Source organism: Fulvia fulva, chromosome 9 (assembly GCF_020509005.1).
Source record: "Fulvia fulva chromosome 9, complete sequence".
In the NCBI taxonomy this organism is placed as follows: Eukaryota; Fungi; Ascomycota; class Dothideomycetes; order Mycosphaerellales; family Mycosphaerellaceae; genus Fulvia; species Fulvia fulva.
Window position 1 is genome coordinate 2623816 of NC_063020.1, and position 21074 is coordinate 2644889.

The 21074-nt window shown below is 53.4% G+C and overlaps 13 protein-coding genes across 13 annotated transcripts; 7 read left to right on the forward strand and 6 right to left on the reverse strand.

Annotated features, from left to right (window-relative positions):
* Window positions 1–145: 145 nt before the first annotated feature.
* CLAFUR5_09411 (uncharacterized protein) lies at window positions 146–642 on the forward strand (the record flags this gene model as incomplete). The annotated part of the gene is made up of 2 exons (XM_047908559.1): window positions 146–571; window positions 628–642. 2 exons carry the CDS (start codon window positions 146–148, stop codon window positions 640–642), a joined length of 441 nt encoding a protein of 146 aa, XP_047766283.1.
* Window positions 643–848: 206 nt separating this feature from the next.
* CLAFUR5_09412 (uncharacterized protein) lies at window positions 849–1385 on the reverse strand (the record flags this gene model as incomplete). The annotated part of the gene is made up of 1 exon (XM_047908560.1): window positions 849–1385. One exon carries the CDS (start codon window positions 1383–1385, stop codon window positions 849–851), a length of 537 nt encoding a protein of 178 aa, XP_047766047.1.
* A 585-nt stretch (window positions 1386–1970) lies between these two features.
* Window positions 1971–2504, reverse strand: CLAFUR5_09413 (uncharacterized protein; the record flags this gene model as incomplete). The annotated part of the gene is given in 2 exon segments (XM_047908561.1): window positions 1971–2472; window positions 2491–2504. 2 exon segments carry the CDS (start codon window positions 2502–2504, stop codon window positions 1971–1973), a joined length of 516 nt encoding a protein of 171 aa, XP_047766052.1.
* A 464-nt stretch (window positions 2505–2968) lies between these two features.
* CLAFUR5_14674 (Ecp55) lies at window positions 2969–3688 on the reverse strand (the record flags this gene model as incomplete). Its single annotated transcript, XM_047913822.1, has 1 exon — window positions 2969–3688. The coding sequence occupies one exon, from the start codon at window positions 3686–3688 to the stop codon at window positions 2969–2971; it is 720 nt and encodes a 239-aa protein (XP_047766044.1).
* A 929-nt stretch (window positions 3689–4617) lies between these two features.
* On the reverse strand, window positions 4618–6720 carry CLAFUR5_09414 (Tyrosinase; the record flags this gene model as incomplete). The annotated part of the gene is made up of 5 exons (XM_047908562.1): window positions 4618–4776; window positions 4827–5410; window positions 5460–5892; window positions 5944–6353; window positions 6408–6720. The coding sequence occupies 5 exons, from the start codon at window positions 6718–6720 to the stop codon at window positions 4618–4620; spliced, it is 1899 nt and encodes a 632-aa protein (XP_047766272.1).
* Window positions 6721–8659: 1939 nt separating this feature from the next.
* CLAFUR5_09415 (Fujikurins efflux protein) lies at window positions 8660–9353 on the forward strand (the record flags this gene model as incomplete). The annotated part of the gene is made up of 2 exons (XM_047908563.1): window positions 8660–8869; window positions 8985–9353. The coding sequence occupies 2 exons, from the start codon at window positions 8660–8662 to the stop codon at window positions 9351–9353; spliced, it is 579 nt and encodes a 192-aa protein (XP_047766042.1).
* Window positions 9354–9395: 42 nt separating this feature from the next.
* Window positions 9396–10165, forward strand: CLAFUR5_09416 (uncharacterized protein; the record flags this gene model as incomplete). The annotated part of the gene is made up of 2 exons (XM_047908564.1): window positions 9396–9407; window positions 9461–10165. The coding sequence occupies 2 exons, from the start codon at window positions 9396–9398 to the stop codon at window positions 10163–10165; spliced, it is 717 nt and encodes a 238-aa protein (XP_047766270.1).
* Window positions 10166–10386: 221 nt separating this feature from the next.
* On the forward strand, window positions 10387–11359 carry CLAFUR5_09417 (uncharacterized protein; the record flags this gene model as incomplete). The annotated part of the gene is made up of 5 exons (XM_047908565.1): window positions 10387–10470; window positions 10525–10745; window positions 10798–10937; window positions 10992–11199; window positions 11287–11359. The coding sequence occupies 5 exons, from the start codon at window positions 10387–10389 to the stop codon at window positions 11357–11359; spliced, it is 726 nt and encodes a 241-aa protein (XP_047766271.1).
* A 224-nt stretch (window positions 11360–11583) lies between these two features.
* CLAFUR5_09418 (uncharacterized protein) lies at window positions 11584–12129 on the forward strand (the record flags this gene model as incomplete). The annotated part of the gene is made up of 1 exon (XM_047908566.1): window positions 11584–12129. One exon carries the CDS (start codon window positions 11584–11586, stop codon window positions 12127–12129), a length of 546 nt encoding a protein of 181 aa, XP_047766020.1.
* Window positions 12130–12652: 523 nt separating this feature from the next.
* Window positions 12653–13180, forward strand: CLAFUR5_09419 (uncharacterized protein; the record flags this gene model as incomplete). Its single annotated transcript, XM_047908567.1, has 1 exon — window positions 12653–13180. The coding sequence occupies one exon, from the start codon at window positions 12653–12655 to the stop codon at window positions 13178–13180; it is 528 nt and encodes a 175-aa protein (XP_047766269.1).
* Window positions 13181–13560: 380 nt separating this feature from the next.
* Window positions 13561–16983, reverse strand: CLAFUR5_09420 (Pro-apoptotic serine protease; the record flags this gene model as incomplete). Its single annotated transcript, XM_047908568.1, has 1 exon — window positions 13561–16983. The coding sequence occupies one exon, from the start codon at window positions 16981–16983 to the stop codon at window positions 13561–13563; it is 3423 nt and encodes a 1140-aa protein (XP_047766417.1).
* A 1012-nt stretch (window positions 16984–17995) lies between these two features.
* CLAFUR5_09421 (uncharacterized protein) lies at window positions 17996–18495 on the reverse strand (the record flags this gene model as incomplete). The annotated part of the gene is made up of 3 exons (XM_047908569.1): window positions 17996–18178; window positions 18228–18343; window positions 18402–18495. 3 exons carry the CDS (start codon window positions 18493–18495, stop codon window positions 17996–17998), a joined length of 393 nt encoding a protein of 130 aa, XP_047766415.1.
* A 530-nt stretch (window positions 18496–19025) lies between these two features.
* CLAFUR5_09422 (uncharacterized protein) lies at window positions 19026–20633 on the forward strand (the record flags this gene model as incomplete). Its single annotated transcript, XM_047908570.1, has 1 exon — window positions 19026–20633. One exon carries the CDS (start codon window positions 19026–19028, stop codon window positions 20631–20633), a length of 1608 nt encoding a protein of 535 aa, XP_047766744.1.
* Window positions 20634–21074: the final 441 nt, after the last annotated feature.

Below are 21074 nucleotides of genomic sequence, written 5' to 3' on the forward strand. Positions count from 1 at the left end.
CTTGATGCCAGGTTCCTCAAAGGGCGCAAACGACTGTGTCCCAAGCGGGTAGCTGCAGCAAAATGAGACGTTCCATGAGCCCGCCAGCCTGTTCCAGCGTTTGTAGCAAACGCTACAGTATTTCTGGAGTATTCGCGATAGTTATATGTCTTCTCCCCGCGGCTATACATCCTGCACCCGACACCAACCTACCGACCTCAACATAATGCCTCTCACCTGGCTTCCATCAACCTCATACGAGCTCGTCTCCATCATCTGCAGCACGACTATCCTCTACAGCATTTTCAATCTCCAAATCGCCTTTACTCCATTCATACGCCTCATCCAGATACCTCTGACGCGCTTCGACCAAGAGCCTCTTGCCTTCGTCAAAGAGGTCCAGAACATCGTTTGCCGGCGCATCCTTCTTCTCACCTTCAACGCGTTCTGGCTAGGGCACCATCATGGCAGTATCATGACCTGCTTGCTCTTCGCTTTCACGGTATTCACGGGATTGGGTGCGGATAGGAATGCGGATGTATGGAAGTTTGAGGTGGCGAGACTGAAGGTGGTCAGGATGGCAGCGGCAATGGTATGTATCCACTCCGGTTAGCTGCTTAGTTCCGCATGATGCTGATGAAAGAACAGCAAGCAAAGCATTGAGTCGCGAGGCAATTAAACGAGAGCTCAGAGGAGGAGTTAGGGATGGTGTGATGTGTACAAGAATTGCGTGCGGGATGCCTTGACAAATGCTCGCCTGCTTTGCAAGTGAAGCTGTTCGCCGCTGCTACTCGCCAGCTCTCTTGCTTCGTCCTCCATTTCACCCAAATCATCGGTCTGACCTGCCGTCATAGCTCTAACCCCACACCTTACTCGACCCATTTCATAAGATGCATCGTCCCCTCCTTATACGAACCCAAAACGTCCGCAATGTCATCCCATCCCATCTTCCCTTTCAACTTCTCGACCATCTCCGCCGCCTTGGCAGCAATGTAGTATGGATCGTCTAGATCCTCGCCATCGAGACGCCACATGTCAGATTCTCCATCGTGGTAGAGCTTAAGCCACTTGACAAGCTCGGACCAAGAGTAGCTGTAAGCCTCAGTGTCGATGAGAAAGTCGAGCTTGCCGATGTTCACATGTGCTCGAGCTTGTCTCTCGATGCGCTCACAAGTGTAGCGATCAAAGCCAGGCGCATCGACCAGGAAGATGTTCTCGAGATAGTAGATGGCGGTCGCTTCCTTTCGAATCTGCTTGCAAGTGCGAGTAAGTCCTGGCTGTTCGCGACCGGTCCGTGGAACCTCAATGCCATCCTTCTCGCAGATGGAGTATCTGTAGATCTTGTTGCGAAGTTCTGCCGGCAATTCGAGCAGCTTGCATGTGGTTGTTGTTACTGGTGGAGACATATTGGGATAATCTGTGGTGGCTGATGATCAATGGCGAATTGTTTGTCAGGTTGAAATGGAGCCAAGTGGGCAAACTTGCGCCTTCCACGAGAAAGTGTAATAAGGTTTACAAGAGTTGGCAGGTGCAACGGCGAATCACATGCGGCAATTTTGCCAATATAAGCTTTCTGCTATATTCACCCAGACTCGGTTGGAGTCTCAGTACGTGTATAACGATACGTCGCTTGCCCAGGAGCTCACTTTAATCATGTTGCGGTTCCGGCCGTCTTGAAGTATGCGCGTTGAGGCGTGCTATGGGCTGATAGTGCGTTCGTGGATTTGGCAGCACGGAGTTCTCTTCGAGGATGTGATTCTGACATATCCATTATCGTGCAGGGACGCTTACAGATCAGGGTGTAGAACACAACCGTACACCTCAGTACCCGCAGGACAGTATTCTCTCCTCAAACAAATAGCTTCTGACCGTGGTGCCCTTCATCGCTTTAGCGAGTGCCGACGATGCAGCACTCACAGTGTTGGCGCCGTTGGCCACGAGCTTGAAGTTTGCTTTCACCTCCGCACTGAACTTTCTGCCCCCATCTGCGATTACTTCCACTTCATGACCCCAATCGTCGCCTCCTGGTACTTGTCCAGCACCTTCTCGACCTTGTCCCACTCCGAATCCTCCCTCAACAGCGCCACCATCTCGAATGCCTTGACAGCCATGTAGTACGGCGCGCTCAAGGAGTCGCCGTCCGTGTGCACCATGTTCTCCGCCTCGCTATCATAATACGCCTTGAGCCACAGCTTCAGGCCGGCCCAGCTGTACTTGCGGCTGGTGATGGTGACGCGATAAATTGATCCAGCAAAGTCGACAACGGCGCGCGCTTGTCGTTCGAAGGCCAATGCCGTCGATGTGTTGAAGCCAATCGCAGCGACGCGAAAGTCGTTCTCTTTGTAGTAGATGGAAGCCGCCTCTCGTCTGATCTGGCGACAGGTGCGCAGGAGTGCAGGCTGGCGGCATGGTCCAAGGAGGTAGATGGGGTGATCTCCGCAGAGAGTGGCGCGATAGATGTGGTTGCGCAGCTCTGCCGGAAGCTCGAGGAGTCTGCAGCGCAGCGTTTACATTGTGTGAGCCATTGCTGATCTTGCTGCCTGGGGCGGCTCGAGGTGTGTGGCGGATGGTGGTGCCCGTTGCAGTGTTCTAGCCTTCGTTAGGGCCGAGCGCAGCGTCGTGGTTTTAAGTGGAACCCTGAAAGATCCTGCACCAAGCTGCGGCGAAGCGACTTCGATGATGTTCGCGAAGGGTGATGTGATATAGAAACGAGCGCGGGCACGCGTTCGAGCGGAATCGGCGTCCATTTTGGGTAGCTGATCTTCCATAGCATCTGATTCTTGGCCGTTGTGGCCTACTATCTAGTTCGCGGCCGGCGCAGAAGCGATGGACTTGTATTGATGAGACCATGCCATGTCTTTCGGGATGGATCACAGCTTCAAACCAGTATGACGAGGCTGAACTGCGTTTCGCCAAACCTGTCCCCAGTCTTATCCAGAAGGAGGCCTGCTCGAATGGTGCTCACGTGTCCATACTGCCGATTCCCTACTCAAGCACTCCTTCTAAACATTTTCGAAGGCGACATGTGATTCTCCGACCTATAATCCATGACATCCACACAGAACGGCTCACTCCTGCAGCAAGAATGTATGCACACCCTGGAACCACCACAATCAGAATTGGCCTGGCAATCCTCATACGGCTCCGGACATCCTTGATCGGCGGGACCGTCATTCATGCAATACCCCATCTCGGCATTGTCAGTATCCTGATGACAGAAGAGGTTGTTTCCAGTAGGCCCTTTGCCACAGAAGGAGTGTCCGTCGCAGGAGGCTGGATTGCTGCAGTCTCGGGTAGGTCGACAAACGCCGTCGGGGCTGCAGGTTTGGCCTGCGGCGCAACTTGCTATTACTGTGATGGGTTTCACGGGCGGAGTAATGCATGCGCAGAAGATCTTCTGAGTGGGGTCGTCCTGGCGGAGGAGTGCTTTGAAGATGGTCCTTGCAGGTGGAGGCATTCCATTGCTAGTATCATCATTTGAGCCGCTATCGTCGCGTTTTCGCGAACCTGTGTATGATAGTGCGGCAGAGCACAAAGTGACAGTCTTCGGAGCTGGAGGAGGGTAGTTCTGCGCGCAGAACTGCTGCGCCGGCTGGTAATTCGATAGGAGCAGAAACTCCGCTGCCGGTCCAGAGGAGCACGATGATGAGTATGCAGCTGTGACCAGTGTGGCACTCGCCGCCGCGAGGAGAGAGGCGTGAAACACCATTGTTCTAAATTCCTGAATCGTGCAATTTCTTTCTGCTCAACGACAGTCCAGATTTCTCAATGACCAGCTGACGTGCACATGTAGCAAATGACGTCTCTCCCAAACCCAGCCCTTTACATTCCAACCGTTCTCCAGAAGCCAGATGTCCCGTCCAGAAAGGGATTCACTTCACAAAGCAGAGCAGCAAGGTCGACATTGCGAGGAAGGGCAGTCCGATCCATGAAGTACCTGCAGTCCTGCACCAGGGGTGCACTCCGCTCCTTGGGTAGCATGCAACACGGCCGCAAGAAGGTACCTGGCACGCCTGGGTCATCCATCGATACGGACGGAAATAGGTACGATCTCTCTACCGTCCGTCAGCGAGCCCAAAGGAGGGTCCTCGGCACATCCCAATTCTCTCACCAACAGGCCGTTATAGTTTGATTAGCTCGCGGCAGGTACGGTTCGTGAGATATTGACCACTCACGACGCTGTTTCTGTGAGCCAGGCGACCACGCGTCCAGCATCGTTTGAACTCTCTCGCCTGCTTGCCATGCACAATTTGTTGGTGGGAGGGGTGTTTCTTCCTGGGCTGTTCTTCGTTTGTGTTTGTGTGTCAGCGGCGGTCTGTCGCCGTTGTGGAGTTCGGAGCGACGAAGCACGTTCCTAACGGTCCGGGTCAAGTGGACCTCGCTTCCATGCGAGCATCTTGGCTGGCTGAAAGAGGCAAATGTCGACCATGGTATATAGATTGGATATGGAGCCGGAGGTGCATAGACTATTGTACGATGGTGCCTGCATAGACATTAGGTGGTAGTGGTATACATAGAAGGTATTCTGGATGCTCTGCTCTGCTCTGCTCGTAGCGATGTTCTTCCGTTGTGCATGGTTTCTATGCAGCTGTATTGGCGAAGGTCGTTATGGATCGTAAGTCGTTACCAAAGTGCTCATCAGCGGCCTCCAACCTTGCCTTCGGTGACGGCTTTCAGTTCTCGGAAGTCGCTCCAGGATGGAAAGTCATCGTCGTTGACAGCCGGGTTCACGCGGGCGCTGACAATCGTGATCGAAAGGTCGGATACGTTTGCAGCATCGAGGATCGTGCCGTCCATCTGCGTCAGTCAGTGGGCATTCGTGCAGAGGACACGATCAATTGACATACCTTGGCCACTCGCCACTGCAGACTCCTCCGCAGGTATCGCTCGACTGTTTCTGAGTCCATGCTCTTGACCTCTCCCGCTGCCGCTTTGTTGAGAAGACTATCCGTCAGTGGTATAGCTCCAGTGACCTTGATAGGGTTCATGCCAGCGGTCTTCATCCTAGCGCCTGCTTTCGTCAAAGCTGCGAACACCGAGTGCGACCCAACCAAATTGTGCGATAGCTGCCAATTGCTAGGCTCTTCTTCACCAGGATCGCCTAGGAATACATACACGGAGTAGGATCCGTTGACAGCAAATCTGCTGCTTACGATATTGGCGACGTAATGTCGATACTGGCCATCAATGACCTCACCAGGAGTTGTCTCGACTTGCTTTCTCGAAGCAGCGCTAGAGATGGGTTGTGCCCTCCGGACTGGGCCTCCCGCCGCAGCATTACTGCCGTAGAGCGTGTTCATGGCAACTCTGACTGAAGCAGTGGATGCATTGTTGGCCAACTCTGGATACGTATAGCCGAAAGTCGTTGTCGAGCGGACATCGTTCGATGTGTACATGTCACCGTTGCTGCTTTTGTGGAACGGAGCAAGCGCTACTCGAAGCGTTAGCAACCGTCCGTCGTAGTCTGGCAGTTGACTTACGAGTATTGGCATCAGCCGTCATGCCAACGGGAATTGTGTATGAACCCATGCCAGTGACCCTAGGCTGCACGTAGCTTTCCGGATGGAGCTCTTGCCACAACGCAAGTATTCTGTCCATCATAGTATGATGTAGCCAGAAAATTGGATCATAAGCTGAGAATTCAAGGTAGGTCATACTGCCACCTTGGCCAACATTGTTGTGTATCACGTCATGGATCGACTCCGCGCTATCTGCGTTCTGGATACCATTCTCTATCCAGGCCGACGTCGAGAACAGCGTGAAGTTGTCGTAGTACGTAAATTGATTGTACAGCCGGTTCATAAGATTGTTCCTGAGGTTGTCGAGAACCGATCCAATGAGATTGTTCTGGCTTTCAGATAAAGTGGTGAGTGGCTGAGTTGGATATCGCTTTGATTCATCCCACTGGGTGAACTACGAACAGATCAGTACGTCCCACCCTGACTTCGTTCTGCAAAATCTTACTGGATCCCAGAACATGTCGATTACTTGATCCTCAAGTAAGTTCGGGTGAAAGTTGTATGCATAGAGTGGATTCGAGATATTCGCTGTGCCATTGGGTAGAGTCACCCCAATGGTCGGTGTAGTGACAACAGTGGGCCACACGCTCTCCCCATTTGGAGGTACTGCAGCCCAATCCCAGTAAGGTACTCTGAACCGTCCAGCCGCTGCTAGATATCGACGTCGGACAGCGCCTGCTGGAAATGAGTTGGCCGCATCGATCACGTGCTCGTAGATGAGCTGCTCATACAGGGCCAGGTAAGGTCGATGCCACGTCAGGAAGAGGTTAGAAACATGCAGACAGTACCCGGGAGAATCAGTGTCCTCGGCGGGAGGAACGCCATCCCAATCGCCGTAAGGTCGACCATGGATGCCTATTGAATGGTCAGATCCTATCCAGGTCACATCTTGGAGTACATGATTCTTACCACTGATCTGGTAGAAAGATAGCTTATCATCCTGGTCAGTATCATAGAAGCGCCGAAGCCCAAGGATATAGAGGTTCCATAGGTCGGCATCATCCTGCATTGCTCTGAGCTCTAGTCGTGGATGCACGCCTGCGCCTGCCACGCCAGTGACAACAAACGTGCCATTGGAGGATTGGCGCCGCTCGTGCTGTGAGTAAGACGATGCCGATGTTGAGCTTAGCTCCTCGACCTGATGTTGCAATAAAGGCGTACCGATCGCCAAGCCAAGCTGTAGGAGCAAGGCAGCATGAGCTGTCAACGAATGTATGTGCATATCTGAAGCAGGCAGTCCCGTGAGTTGGTAAGTCTCCTTACCGAACAAGTCCTGGAATGGTGAGAGAAGACGAAGAAATCCATGCTTGCTACCAACAAGACTAAGTGTCTATAGATGCCACACTGTTGCCTCATCATAGCATCGTAAAGTACGAGGCAGGAAGTCGTGCCACGCGATGTGAGTGGAGATGTTCGGGCAAGATGCATAGAAGCGATCTCACGCAAGGAGACGCTGCAGTTGGAAGCCCAAGCACGAGCTAGTTGCCCGTACAACTGAAAGCAAAGACCGAAGGAGAAGGTGCAAGTCGCGGATAAATTCTGACGGCTGGGTGGTGAATGTGGTCCAAGGTGTGCTTGGCCGTGGCGGAAGAACGGCACGGTGAGGTGACAGATTGCTTGGTGAAGGCGGAGCAGCTATACTTGGGACAGCCACGGCGTGTTCAATGTCCCATGTTGTGCCTTCCTGTCCTACCTGAGTTCGTGTTCAAGACGATGTCGTGTGCTGTCAATGTAGGGCTTTCGTCGTCCAAGCCGAGGGACTTCTCGTGGCGTAGCACAAAGGAGCCTATCTTCGTGTCCAGACAGCGCCAGTCGGGAGGTTTGTGGTATTGTATGGCGGTGTATTGAATTGGAAGAAAGGGCGAGGTTGGAACTTGGAACCACCTCCTCGGCTGCCGCCGACAGGGATCACCGCGGCCTCGAACACGATTGTGCCTTCCTTTCTTCCATAACAAAAGCGCGTTACCGCTTGTGATTATGTCCTACGAATCTTCCACTGGTCTGGCTCACTGCTCGACCAATGTCTTCATGGCCACATTCGGGCCAGAACCACGTCCACTATACGAGCGATCACCATCTTCTGTCACCACGCGCGAGCCACAACTCGTGTCGTGCTTGCCAACGACGTCGTACAACATATGCATGCAGCCACGCGAGAAGACCACGCGCCGATCTACGAGAACCGTCGATCACCTTTGCACCGGACGATGTCTTTTCGTGCCGTTTAAGGACTTCTGGCACACACCCCCGCCCAAAAGGTAATACGGGAGAGCAAGCAACGAGGAAGAGCACGCAGTCGAGAACCACCGACCTTGTAAGAACGTACAAATGGTCTGCTCAAGCCATGACCAGCCATGACCAGCGTTCCGCACCTTGTGAAATCGAGGAACAGTCACGCGTGCTTTGAGCGTATGACATGGTCACTCGAAGTAGCAGACTCTTGTTTCTCAAGATGCTTCACGAAAACCACGACATCTCAACGACCATTCCGCTGGTATCGAAGATGGTCATGATTGTGCCGGGCACAGCACTGCGAAGGACGAGCGAATTCCAAGGCTGGATTCCGTACTGGCCAGCACTTGACGCTTGAAACTGGACAACAGAAGGTGCATGTGGGTAAGCTTCTATCGCAACTTCTGTTGACATCATTCCTGCAGGTATAGTAGGCACGCTGTATGTGCCATGTGCTGGCTCATCATACGGCATTGTTTCCTGCAGCACCGAACTCCGTGAAGTGGAACGTAAGTCCATTCAATGAGCCATTGCTTTTGATATGTCGCTACGCAGAAGCGCCCAGGGTACAGCAAAATGATGCCTCTCTGGGGTAGCAAATCCTCGTTTTCCGCAAAGACCGCAGTTCGGAGTTCACCCATATCTTTCAACGCGACCACGGATCTGGAACTGCTATGCCATACACTGCAGATACGAAGAAAGCGACTGAATCCATTCGCATGCTCTCGTCATCATTAGTAGGTGCTTGTCGGCGATGCAGTCCGAAGTGGGCCAGCAAATTCCACAACGGAGGGATGTTTGATTCCCTATGTCGAAAACCTTTAGTATCGGCGTTTGCAAGAGTTTGCTATAGCTTTGGTCCGTTGCCCTCACTCGACGCGTGAAGCAAGATCGACCCTTCGAAACATTGACTCCTTCAGCGGATTCACATGGCGCTACAAATCGAATCGCACGCGAACGACTCTCAGATACAGCTTCACGACTTCGAGGCCAACCGCTCGAACGAGGACCTCACGTTCGCCCTCCCACGAGCAGATGGTGGCAGACATGCATGGCTCGCTCTAGCAGGAGCTTTCACATTAGAATACGTGGTCTGGGGATTTCCCTTCGCATTCGGTATATTCCAGGAATATTTTCGGGTGAGTGCTTGATGACAACACCAGCATTGGAGCAACAGGTGCCTAAGACTACACGCGCAGAATTCCGAGGTACGCGATTCGTCAGTTGAACATGACTGACGCCCGTTTGTGGCAGACGCATGAGCCATTCAGTCACGAACCCACTGGAATTGCGGCCATATCTACCACGGCGTCCGGCATCATGTATCTATCTTCTACTCTCGTGGCAATAGCGCTTAAGCGATGGCCACATATTCGACGTCCATCGGGAGTAATTGGTCTGGGCGTTATGATCCTTGCCCTGCTTGGGGCCTCCTTTAGCAACACCACCGGAGCTTTGATCGTCACACAAGGCGTGCTCTATGGACTGGGCGGCATGACCTTGTACTTCCCGTGCATGTATGTCGTCGATGAGTGGTTCATCGCACGCAAAGGTCTCGCTTTCGGCGTCGTCTGGTCAGGCACGGGAGCTGCAGGTGCTACTGTGCCATTCTTAGCGCAATGACTACTCGACAACTATGGCTTTCGCACATCTTTGAGAGTCTGGATGGTTATCATGGTAAGTCAAGGCCCAACAGACTGTCGGCGATCATAGCTGATGTTCATTGACAGACCGTGCTCTCTACACCAGCCTTTCTCGTGATGAAGAATCGCATTCCACCATCGCCAGCCAACAGCTTTGCGCCCATGGACTTGTCATTCACCAAGCGCGTTCCATTCTGGGTGTTCCAATTTGGTAACTTCATGCAAGGACTAGCCTACTTCTTCCCGCAGCTTTGGATCCCATCATTCGCAGCATCATTGGGCTTACTCTCTTTCGCTGGAGCTCTTGCACTTTGTTTCTTGAACATTGCCGCTGTGATAGGCTATCTCGGTCATGGGTACCTGTGCGACCGCCTCAGCATCACATCCGTGCTGCTTCTCTCCACCATAACATCAAGCTCCTCGATCTTCATGCTGTGGGGCTTCACAACTTCGCAGGCAATGCTGTACGTCTTCTCAATCATCTGGGGTGTGAGTGGAGGCGGCTATGCTGCTACTTGGAGTGGTAAAGCGATGGCCATGGGACAAGAACTGCGGAAGCACAGACACGATGAATATACCAGCATCGACACCGGCCTTGTCATAGGCTTGCTTTGTGTAAGCAAAGGTGTTGCGAGCTTGATCAGTGGGCCTATCAGCGAGCAACTGCTGAATCTGCACACAAGTGGAAAGTTCGCATATGGTGGGCAGTATGGGGCCATCATTGTGTTTGCGGGTGTGACGGCTTTGATGGGTGGCACGGCGTGTTTCATGAAGCCGTTGAAAGTGCTGTGAATATGATATGATGCACTCAGTCGATAGGAGCTGTTTGATTGGCATAGGATGAAAGGTGTTCTATTGCTGAGCTCTAGGTCCACAGACATCCATGTCCGCCGTGCCATGCTCGCTGACCGAGCCACACATCTACCGCAGCTCGACTTTACTTCCAACACAGCATCCTTCCTCTATCCATTGACCGCTCACAGCTCAACATTACAAGCTTTGAACTACCCAATATGGCTCTCGAAGAACTTCTAGCAGAGTTCCGCGACAAGGAGCAAACTACTGATATCACAAAAGCCAATTGGTACAACATTGCCGTACGACACATTGATATATAGCTCTTCTATCAACGCATCATCTAATACACCCAGGCCGCCGCTCTCGCCGCCGCCTCCGCCGGCCACGAGGTCGTGAAGCTCTGCAGATTCGCGACGAAAGACGTTGACCTCGAGACGCAAAAGCTCGTTCAACGCCGCATCAAGGAGACCATCCTCAAGACAAGTTGGCTATACGGCGGTCCTAAGGCGATCCTTTCGTTGTTTCCGTTGTTCAAGGATTTGAAGGAGGAGGAGACTGATCATTTTGGCGCTAGGTTAGTATCATGCCCACGACAGGTTGACGCGGGTTGCTAAATGATGCTACAGATGGGAGGCTCACCTTCGTAACGACCCCAATGAGACCGCGGAAGCTGAAGCCCGCGGCAAACTCTTTTTCGATAAACTGTGGAGTCCGGAAGCGGCGAAGGAGAACTTGGACTTTAACTTCAAGCACTCGCCTCACTTGTGTACGCACCACCCTCCCTTCCCTCCCCAAATTCCTGCTACTGACACCGAATCAGACCTGCTAGTCAAACACAATCTTTACTTTTACGCCAGCGAGCCCAGTATCCTCTCCTTCATTGAGACCGAGCTCATCTACGCTGCAGCTTTGACCTGCTCGAACGTACCCCAACAAGCAGAGTGGCATACGCGTGGGATTGTCAGGCAGGGAGGGACGAAGGAACAGGCGAGACAGGTACAGGAGTTGAGTTTGAAGATGGCAGAGATGTAAGTGGATGGATCAGATGACGCTTGTGCGAACATTTGAGGATTAGCAGTATGTCCGATTATGTGCTGATACTTTGGGTCTTCTAGGTATGATTGTAGAACGGGGAAGATCACGCCTGTCGATGAGATCGAGTGGGATGATAAGAAGTCGCATGCATAGGAGGGCGGCGATGTCTTATCTTGGTGTGTGACCCGAAAGACTTGCCCTGTAGCGATGGTCTGTGGCATGTGAGTCCACACGAAGCGGCATCTTGAACGAAGTGAGTAGGCAAGATCGGGCTAGGACCGTGCGTTAAGCATGTGCACAAGAATCAAGAACTTTTCGCACGCTTTCTCAGGTTTACATCGCAGCACCCACCACCCCAAGATCACCAACTACACGCAATGGATGTAACCACAGCAGCTATGGTGTCTCTCGACGACCGTATGCAGGCCCTGCCCCAGGAGCTGCAAGATATGATCTTCGAGTGCACACTTACCACCCACGCCACTACACCTAGCACCGTCGTGCTCACACCAGCCCACCGGCCACCGCGCGAGCTCCAAATCAATCGCAAGACCCGCGCCGCCTTCGCGTCCACATACTACTCTACCACAACCTTCCGCGTCCAACTAAACAGCGTCCCACGACTCCGCGTCCGACTACAAGAGCCTAGAACTGACGCGCCTCACACCATGGCTTGCTTCTTATCTTCCCTCCCCACCGAACATCTTCGGCTTCTCCAACGTGTGGAGTACGAGGATCTCAGACCCATTGACTCCAGACACCCAGGAGCGACTGCCACCAACAGGCGGGCGTCCCAGAAGAGCGCCCTTCCAACGTCCGTGAAGGCTCATCTTGATCTGAAGATTGTGGCTTTCAGCTATATTGATGTGGCGGATGGAGGGAAGGTGAAGTGGCTGGGCGGCGAACCCCGAGGCGAGAACTAGTGGTGGCAAAAAGAACGATCGGACTGAGAGACTGGAAGGCGATGCGGGCCGGGAGAAAGTACATGAAGTACATTGGGTCAGTGTCATGCGTACAATGCCCGTTATGGCTTGAGGACAAGAGTATACCCAGGACGAAGCCACTACGCTCAGGTGGAAAATGTCTCCGACTGGAGCATCAGATCATGGAAGTAGACTAAGCTCGACGCGAATGGGCTCAAGCTAGTGTGCCTTACGATATTAGTAAACGCGGCGAGGAATGAAAAGTGCATGTTGTGTTCCCTGCCACATTACAGAGCTATGGTAGTCGCGTGGGCTCAGCGTGGAGTAATGCCGACTGGGCATGGACGAAAGCGATGAATCAGGATTGTTGCGGCTTGCATGTGATTCGAGCTCGAGGCTACAAATTCCGAACTTTTCTTTAACCACTTGACTCTCACTCACATGCCCACACCACCGCACACTGAAACTACAACAACATCACACTTCGCCGCACATGGAAACCACTACAACAGCACACTTCACCATGTCGAATACCTCGTCGACACCCACGTTCAGTCTCGAGGACCGCATCCAAGCCTTGCCACAAGAACTTCAAGATGAGATCCTCGAGCAAACCATCGCCATCGAGCCAGATACGGCCATCATTCTCAGTCCATCTTACCGCCCACCCCTCGGCCTCCATCTCAACCGCAAGATCCGACACAAGTTCGCCTCAACCTACTACTCCACCACCGCCTTCCGTGCCCAAATCAGCCACATCTCGCAGCTTCCCACTCTAAACAACTTCCTCTCCTCTCTGCCCGCCCACCACATGCAACACCTCACGAAGGTCGAATACGAAGACTGCACCCCTATGGCCTCAGACAATAGCACAATGATCGCCATTCTTCCCAACTCCTACGCCGTCCGTATGATTGCCTATGAAAAGCTACTGTACTGGAGGGGCCAACTTCCACGTTTCGTGAAGGACAACATCGCGTCACGGGCGCTTCGTGTGGTATATGCGGATGTGGTTGATGGTGCGAAGGTGAAGTGGGTGTGCCGCGGTTAGTGGAGATGGGGAGGAAGGTGAAGGTCGTTGCTGCGAAAGGGGTAGCTCTGGGTGAGGCAAGACGTCGATGAGTCTTGGGAGAAGAGACCGAACTGCTCGACGATTTGATGGACCAACGGACCCAAGAAGATCAGCATTACTCATACTCGCGCCCATCGGCCTGGAAGAAGATGGCATTCAAGAATATCTGGTAGTGTTCGAGTGTCTCCGCCACCGGTGTGACACGGTCCATCTGTACCTGTGGTATCTACAATCTATGATGCGTATCGATGTTGACGCCCTCGAACTCCTCGCCAGCTTCTTAGCCGGTCTATGCGAACCATGCATATTGTACAGAGGTCTGAACGTCTGTCTGTTCCTGATCAGCGAGGATCTATCTCCTACTCTTTACCCATACCGTCATCGACCTCAACGCTAGCGCCACCCTCATCTAAAACCTCAGGCATCAACTCGCCCTCGCCAACCTTTTTCTTCCCACCTTCATACATGACGCGCTTCCATCCTTCGCGTTGGCTGGAGTCCTTGACAAACTCTACAGTTGGGAAGTAGTGCTCATTCTTCTTCATCGTCGCCACCCAAGGCACATTGTCAAAGGTCATGACCTTCAATCGGAAGTATGTGTTGTCTGGAATCTTGTTGACCTCCCCAATCAACGACTTGACGTCGGGCGTAGGCACAGCGTTAACAGCCAGGATGAAGTTCGTCGGCGCCAAGCCGTAGGCATACGCTGGCGATCCGCGGAAGCGAGCCGAGACGTAGATGTCGCTGTGCACCTTTGAGATCTGCTGACGCACAGCGTGGTGAGGTCGATGAAGCACAGCACCGCAGAAGACAAGAATTTGGTCGGTCTCGAGCTCTTCCGTAGGCACTGTTGGCACATCGAGCTCCATCTCTTCTTGTTTGCGGACGATCTTGGCGCGCAGGGTCTCGTTGTTATACATGATGTCCAGGTCGCTAACCCTGGTGACCAGCTTGTCGTTGAGCGTGAGGATGATGTCGCCTTCTTGTAATCCATTGACATTGCCGGCGTCGACCTTGCGGACCATAAAGAGCTGATGGCGTTCTGGGTCATCACGCTCGACGCGTTCGATCCACTTCTCGCTTACGCCCATGATTCGGCATTGTGACATTTGTACTGTTTGTGTCTCGAGGTTCAAGATGCGGAGGTTTGGCTTCCTGCCACTCTTGACTTCGTCGATCACAGGCAGAAGCGCAGGCGTGGCGAAACCGAGATGGTACTCAACGTCCTTACCGCTATGTCCCGACCGCTCTCCCAGGTAGTTCAGCCACAGTGCCTGGACAGTTCCATCCTCGGCGACTAGTACGCCACTACTGCATTGACCGCTCAAGGAGGTGTCGACAGTAATGGCGTCAAGGTTGACAGCACGGTATCGTGGTGTAGATGCGCTCGCTGGAATGGCAACAGTCGTTATGTCTGTGACAGCAGTCTTTGCAACCACAGGCCGGAGATTTTGGTTGAAACCGAAGAAGATTGTGTTCTCTCCCTGCTTGATTGGCTTATCTGCAAGCTTGGCTGTTCTCACCGGGGCTTGAACCAACGAAGGATCGTACTGAATGATCGCGTAGTTCTGCAGAGGGTGGAGGAATACGACTTTGCCATCCACGATGATTGAGTCAGCGATGGTGATAGAGATGTCACACATATCGTAGGGTACGATTGCGCGAGACACAACCACCAGGCCCTTTTCAGCGTCGATGACTAGACCGAAGCCGATCTTTCGTGCCTTCGGGAATCCGTCGAGTTTCAGCGGCAGCATAGTGCTGACTCTAACAAAGGACCTAATCACCTCCACAGCAGCCGGATGTTGTGCACCTTCCATCTTGATGAAGTTGGCCTTCCTAGGAACAGGCTCTTGTGGAGGCAAAGGATCCGCCAAGTCCGAGAAGTCCCACAGCCCAGTCGTGTCGTTACGCACCACCAGCCGCATACTTTTGTTCCAGTGACGATCGACAAGCATGATGCTAGTGTTGAGCGTATGCATGTCCCTAAGATGCTTATACGTCACCACTACCCTACTGCGATCCGCGACGCTCTTCATAACCTCGATGAAAGTGGTCAGGTTTGGTGTAGGCTTGTTGTCGATGGACTGAATGAGCCAGCCATACTCTGAGCCCTCAAATCGGAAAGATCCAGATGCCTCGCAGCAGTAGACACCAGGGTCTTTGAGCGCAATGGCGTATAGGCGGGCCTGCTGGTACGACAGCTCGTGGAAAGATGCGCCTGCTACAGAGACGAACCTGTCGGGTGTAATGGCGTGAAGGTCCTCGACGTTCAGTTCAGTCTCCTGGTCCACGCCACCACGCTGGATGAGGAGTTTCACCTTGCCATCGACACTGCTGTCAAGTATGTCATCCAGCCGGACGAACTGCGTCAACAGCTCTCCGTTGACCTTGACCAGCACGTCGCCTTCTTCGAGCTTGCTGTCTCCTGGTCCTTTCGGGAGTACGACCTCCGCGACGAGCATGCCAGTCTCTTTCGGGAATTGTTTTCGTACTTCTGCCTCCCAGTTCGAGGTGAGACCAAGTCTTCGACACTCATCGAATGGCTTCAGTATCCACTGGGTCTGTATCGTCCCTCTGTCCACGTGCTTCCCTTCTCTTATCCGTTGCAACGCGCGGAGAGGTCGATCGAGTGGTAGGAAGTAGTCGGTCGCCGCGCCATCTGCTCGGCCTCCTGCTTGTAACGCTACCGCGAAACCATCGATATTGACAACAGGCGAACCTGAGGAGCCTCCGGATGCCGCAGCCGCTGCCTGAATGTAATTGGTGTTGAAGTCGCTATATCCCTCACCGTACTCAGGCGCGTTCCTGTCCAGCCGTGAAATGACACCAGACAGGATGCTCAGCTTCTCTCCTGCATCGTTACCTACAACCCGAATCTCGGTGCCGACCTTGGCAAGATCTGGTCGCAGCTCTAGCGAGTTCAGTTGCATGTACTTGACAGCCTTGGGATCGAATCGCAGGATACCAAAGTCGTGGACAGGGTCTCGGTAGACTGGGTAGACGTCGCACTCCTCATGGTTGTCGAAGATGCAGTATCCCCAAAATGGCCCGGCGCCAACGACATGTCGGTTTGTGAGAATGTATCCCCTTTCCGCATCGACCACGAATCCAGTCGCCTCGCTTGAAATGGCCGAGTCCGTGTCGAAGGAGCAGGTCTGGCAGAAGTGAATGCTCACGACATTCCTGACCACCTTCTCCGTCGTCGCCTGCCACTCTGCAGTGTCCGGACCTGCGGCTGCATGTACCAGACCTCCCTCTTCATCTGCCTTGGGCGACCCATATCCGTTTGGTGTGTCTGCTGCGGATGCGGGCACTCCGTTTCCCACAGCCTTTGTGCCATTCTCCATTGGTGCTGGTGAAGGTCTGCGGACTTGCTTCGACGGGCGATCCGATGCGCTGGAAGTTGGCGGTTGCTTGCGTTTGGTGGCAGCATGATCCATAGCGTCGCTCTTATAGGCGGTCCGTGTGAAGTGAGCGTGTTGCTGAAACGTGGAATGAACCGTGGTCAATGCAGACGGCGCCGCTCTTGCTGTCGACGATGCTTTGAAGAACGCGAAGGGAAGGCGCGATGCAGACGCTGAATGGTAGCGCGATGTGCAAGAGCACAAGGATGTATGTCTCGACAAGGCAGGCAAAGGCCGCAGGACGTGATGTAAGAGCGTCGCGGTCGCTCTGTTGGGAAAGACGCTGCTGCTGCTGCGGAGATGGAGACGACTGTTCAAGCGAGATGGTGTGCTGAGTGTCGTTCTCACAAGCGCTGCAGACGTGCTAAGAGACATCCAAAGATCATTCACTTCCCCCTCTTTGCGATGGCCAACACATCCATCAAAGTGAACGCGAAGATGTTTTGCACGTGAGGATCGGGGATAAGCTTCCGTCATCCCCTGCAACCGGAAGGGCTGAGTCCAGTTGGCAGTGGCCACAAGCTTCGCCGCACCCCGGTGACTTTTTATCATCAACACCACCAATATTGCTCATATCAACTTGATTCTTTTCCCAATGTGTTTGCAGCTATCTGTTTCCATATTCTGCATACTCATATCGCGTAAAAACAAGTTGTGTTGCCGAGAGGTTGGTGTTGACGCTGCGGCATGGGATTTTGGTGAGAGCCCCACCAAAGCTTCATGCGCCCGTGTCGAGATTCACGCGTTTCTTGCTTTCTCACCACCTCACCACATACAACAACACACCATGGAGCCCACTATAGTGCCCACAGGCTCTTAAATTCTGTATTCGCGATGCTATTCTGAGCAATTTGAGCTACATATCGTGTATTTTGAGCGTGTGTGGCAATTGATACAAGCCAGCAACACCATGTGTCGGAACGCGAGAATCCGAGCTGGGGTGCGGCGAAGCTTGTGGCTTGGCAGTGGGCCGCTCCCGCTGCATGAACCACGTCTTGTGAAAGTCAAGCCAGGGGATCCTGACCACACCTCCATCACACCTCACCCCCTTGGATATGTAGTGTCACTCGACTTGATAGAATGGAATGTCAAGCTCCATCTAGACGATTGCTAGAAGAAAAGTACTACCCACGAGACGATTATGTCCACTGGCACGATATGAGACCGCCACGCTCCACAAGATCACGAGAGCTTCGTAGGAGAAGTATTTGCACGGCTCGTGATCCCATTCGTGAAGTATGAGTAGCATACGAGCAGTGAATGCCGCTTAAGCTGATGTCAAGATTGCTGATGACAGCGGTGGAGCGATTCATGTTGCGGGCCTACAAGAGGCCGCGCTGGAAGTGCCGCCCTTCGGTGTATAGAGCTGGGGCTCGGCGCTGGATTCTTAGACCAACTCTTCATCACCATCCTCAGCAGCTGCCTCCTCCTTGACCGCAGTCTTTTCAGCCTCGTCCACCTTCTCATCGTCCTTCGTGGCCTTCTTCTTGCGTGGAGTTGGCTTCTTCTTCTTGGGGCTGCCAGTACCCTTCTCATCGCCCTCTTCGCCATCGGCGGCCTTGGTACGCTTCTACATTGAACGTTAGCAAACATCGTCAACAAATGTGCAGGAAAGTTACCTTTGGAGTCGACTTGGCCTTGAATGGTGCGAGCTCCTTGCCCTCGGCAGCCATAGCTTCGCGGATCTTCTTCTTTTCCTTGTCGAGCATGACGACACAGCCCTTCTGGGTGCGGCCTGACGGTAGAGTATTAGTATTGAGGAAAGCCCGAGTGTGGAGAGTGGTTGGTTGTACCTTCTGGGACATCGATCTCAGCCCAGGGAATCGGCCTGTCCATTCTGGCGACGATCTGGAGGAGAAGAGCCCACTGGTGGGTGTTAGTGGACATGCCAGAGGACTATGTGTCATCCGCGATGTAACTCAAATCAGGATGGTTGGAACTTGCCTTCTCGGTGTCGGTCCAGGCCTTTGCGGCTGTCTTTGGCTCGTCAGACATAGTGGTGAATGGTCGAGGAGTTGGTTTGGAGGATTGGTGGTGGATGACTCGCTTTGCGAGAAGAGTTGTTGGTCGATTGCGATTGAGTAGAAGTAGGTTGGAAGCAGGAAAGATGATCGAAAAGGATATTGAGAAAGCGGCGCGAGGAAGTGAGGATCGAGCGCTATTGTCCTCCTGCTATTCTCCGCGTGACTCCTGCGGAAGACGAAATTTCGAGCTCACTTCGCATTCACTAGGGCCTTGGACAGGCACGAGCAACTCGATGGCCCTAATTGGCTGCATTTGCTACATAAGACCGCACAATAGCGCGTGTTTTGTTGTCGCAAGCTCCCACAAACATGAACTTCTTTTGAGCAGCAACAATACCACTTCGACCACTTCTATTGTGAAAACCAGCCTCTTACACCAACGCCAACGCCAACATGAGCTTTCGCTTTCAAACGGCGCCGATACCGCCACTCAACGGCTTGAATCACGCACCTGCAACAACAGCAGCTGGTGAGCCAAGCAGCGACCAACCTATGAACAGTACCACAAGCACACAGATCAGCATGTTTCCGCGTCAGCAGCTCGTCCCAACTGTTCGACGCAGTGAGGTCTCTGAAGAACAGCGCCAGGCATTCATAACGATGCCAGCAAACAACCTCGATGGCGAAGACAGTGGCGACGACGATTTCCACGACGCACAAGAGGACCCGGATTATGACTTCTTCAACGGCTTTGGCGCCAACACTCAGCAGAATGCCGCTCCGCCACGAGACCACCAGGTTGGAGCTTTCAGTTTCCCACAGACCTACACCGCGCACACCTATCAGAACGCTGCGCCGCAGCAGCCACAGCACAGCAATGGTTCTGGGCATGTGATGGACCTTACTGGTGATGAAGAGCAAGAGGACACGAACTTCGAATACGACCAGAGGCATCACGAGTTTGACGAAGTCGCCATACCAGATGAAGACTTCCGAGATCTTGGCTTCGATCTCAACCAGTATCAGCACGAAGGAGCGCAGCAGACAGCTGATAGTTCACACCATCAAGCGAGGGGCGGCTTCTCTTTCGACCAGCAGCCGTACCAGACCAGGGGCGGCTTCTCTTTCGACCGACAACCACAACAGCATCAGCAGGGCCAGATGAACGGCAACGATTTTCCGCACGAACAACCTCAGCAGCAACAGGAACACCAATACGATGGCAACTACGCTTCCGACGACCAGCTCCGCAACATGGGCATACTCCACCCGAACACCGAGGACATGGGAGCCACCTCGCCAAACGCCCCCCAAGACGACGACGACCTCTTCGCCTCCACCTTCGGCTCCCAAACCAAAGACGAAGACGCCGACTCCGACATCGAGATCGTCGACGCTCCCGCCTTCGACGCAGCCCTCAAAGCAAAGGGCTTCGCCTTCGACCCGTCCGAACACTCGAACGGCTGCATCCGAAACCGCATTCCCACCCTACCTCTCCCAACCCAATCCACTCCCAAGTCCACCACACCCGAGACCAGACCAGCCCGCAAGAAGCGTGAAGCGCCTGAAAAGGACGTCTACGGCCAACCCTTCGACGGCCGCACCAAAATCGGCCCCGACTACGACCGTGACCTCTCCGACCACCTCCGCAAACACTTCCGCTTCCACTCAAAAGTCTACGACCTCGTCCCGCGAGTGCCGCACTGGGAGGACCTCGATTGGAACAGACGGTACTGGATCGCCGTCCTGCTCGAGGGGAAGAAGCCGAAGAACGCCAACAGCGAAAGAGACTTCGTCTGGATGAAGGGCAACAGGTTCAGTACGGTGCGGACGGTGTGGGAGAAGTACGTACAGACGACGCTTGCGGATAGGAGTGGGGTGCTGGTGATGGGGTATGAGCAGGTGGAGATGGGCGATAGGATGGAGGAGTTGGATTACTTTGGGGATCGGCTTTGTGTTTTTCGGGTCTTGCAGCCTGGACATCCGGATCTGGGGAGGGCGAAGAGTCTGGTGGAGGGGCTTGTTTTGGAGGTTATTGAGATTGATTTGGATGATGATTAAGCAAAATACTGAAAGAAGGTGCGAGGCAGCAGTGGTGCTGCTACTACTACTTGGGTAGCTTCTTGTTGTGGTGTTTGGGTATCATGGGTTGCGTTCATGAGCTTTGTGGAAGCTGCCAAGTAGCTTTCCTGCGGCTCCTATATGGACCGCTTTCAGTAGCGGACTTCTTCTCCTTGCGAGGCAAACCGGCCGATTATAGATATCCTTCTCTTCCTCTTTATCTGTGCTCGAAGTGTTATGCAGCAACTCTCCTGCACGTCCCCGCGCTTCTTCCGAGCCCATTCAATACAACAGGGCTTCAGTGGGTATCATGTATCGCCTGTCTCATCTTGTAGCATCTTCGGACCCACACCGTCATGTCCATCGTAGCCAGTGGCCTGCTTCGCCTCCGCACCCCGCAGATGTTGTTGGCTGCTAACAGGGCTCAAGGACAGTTCGAGG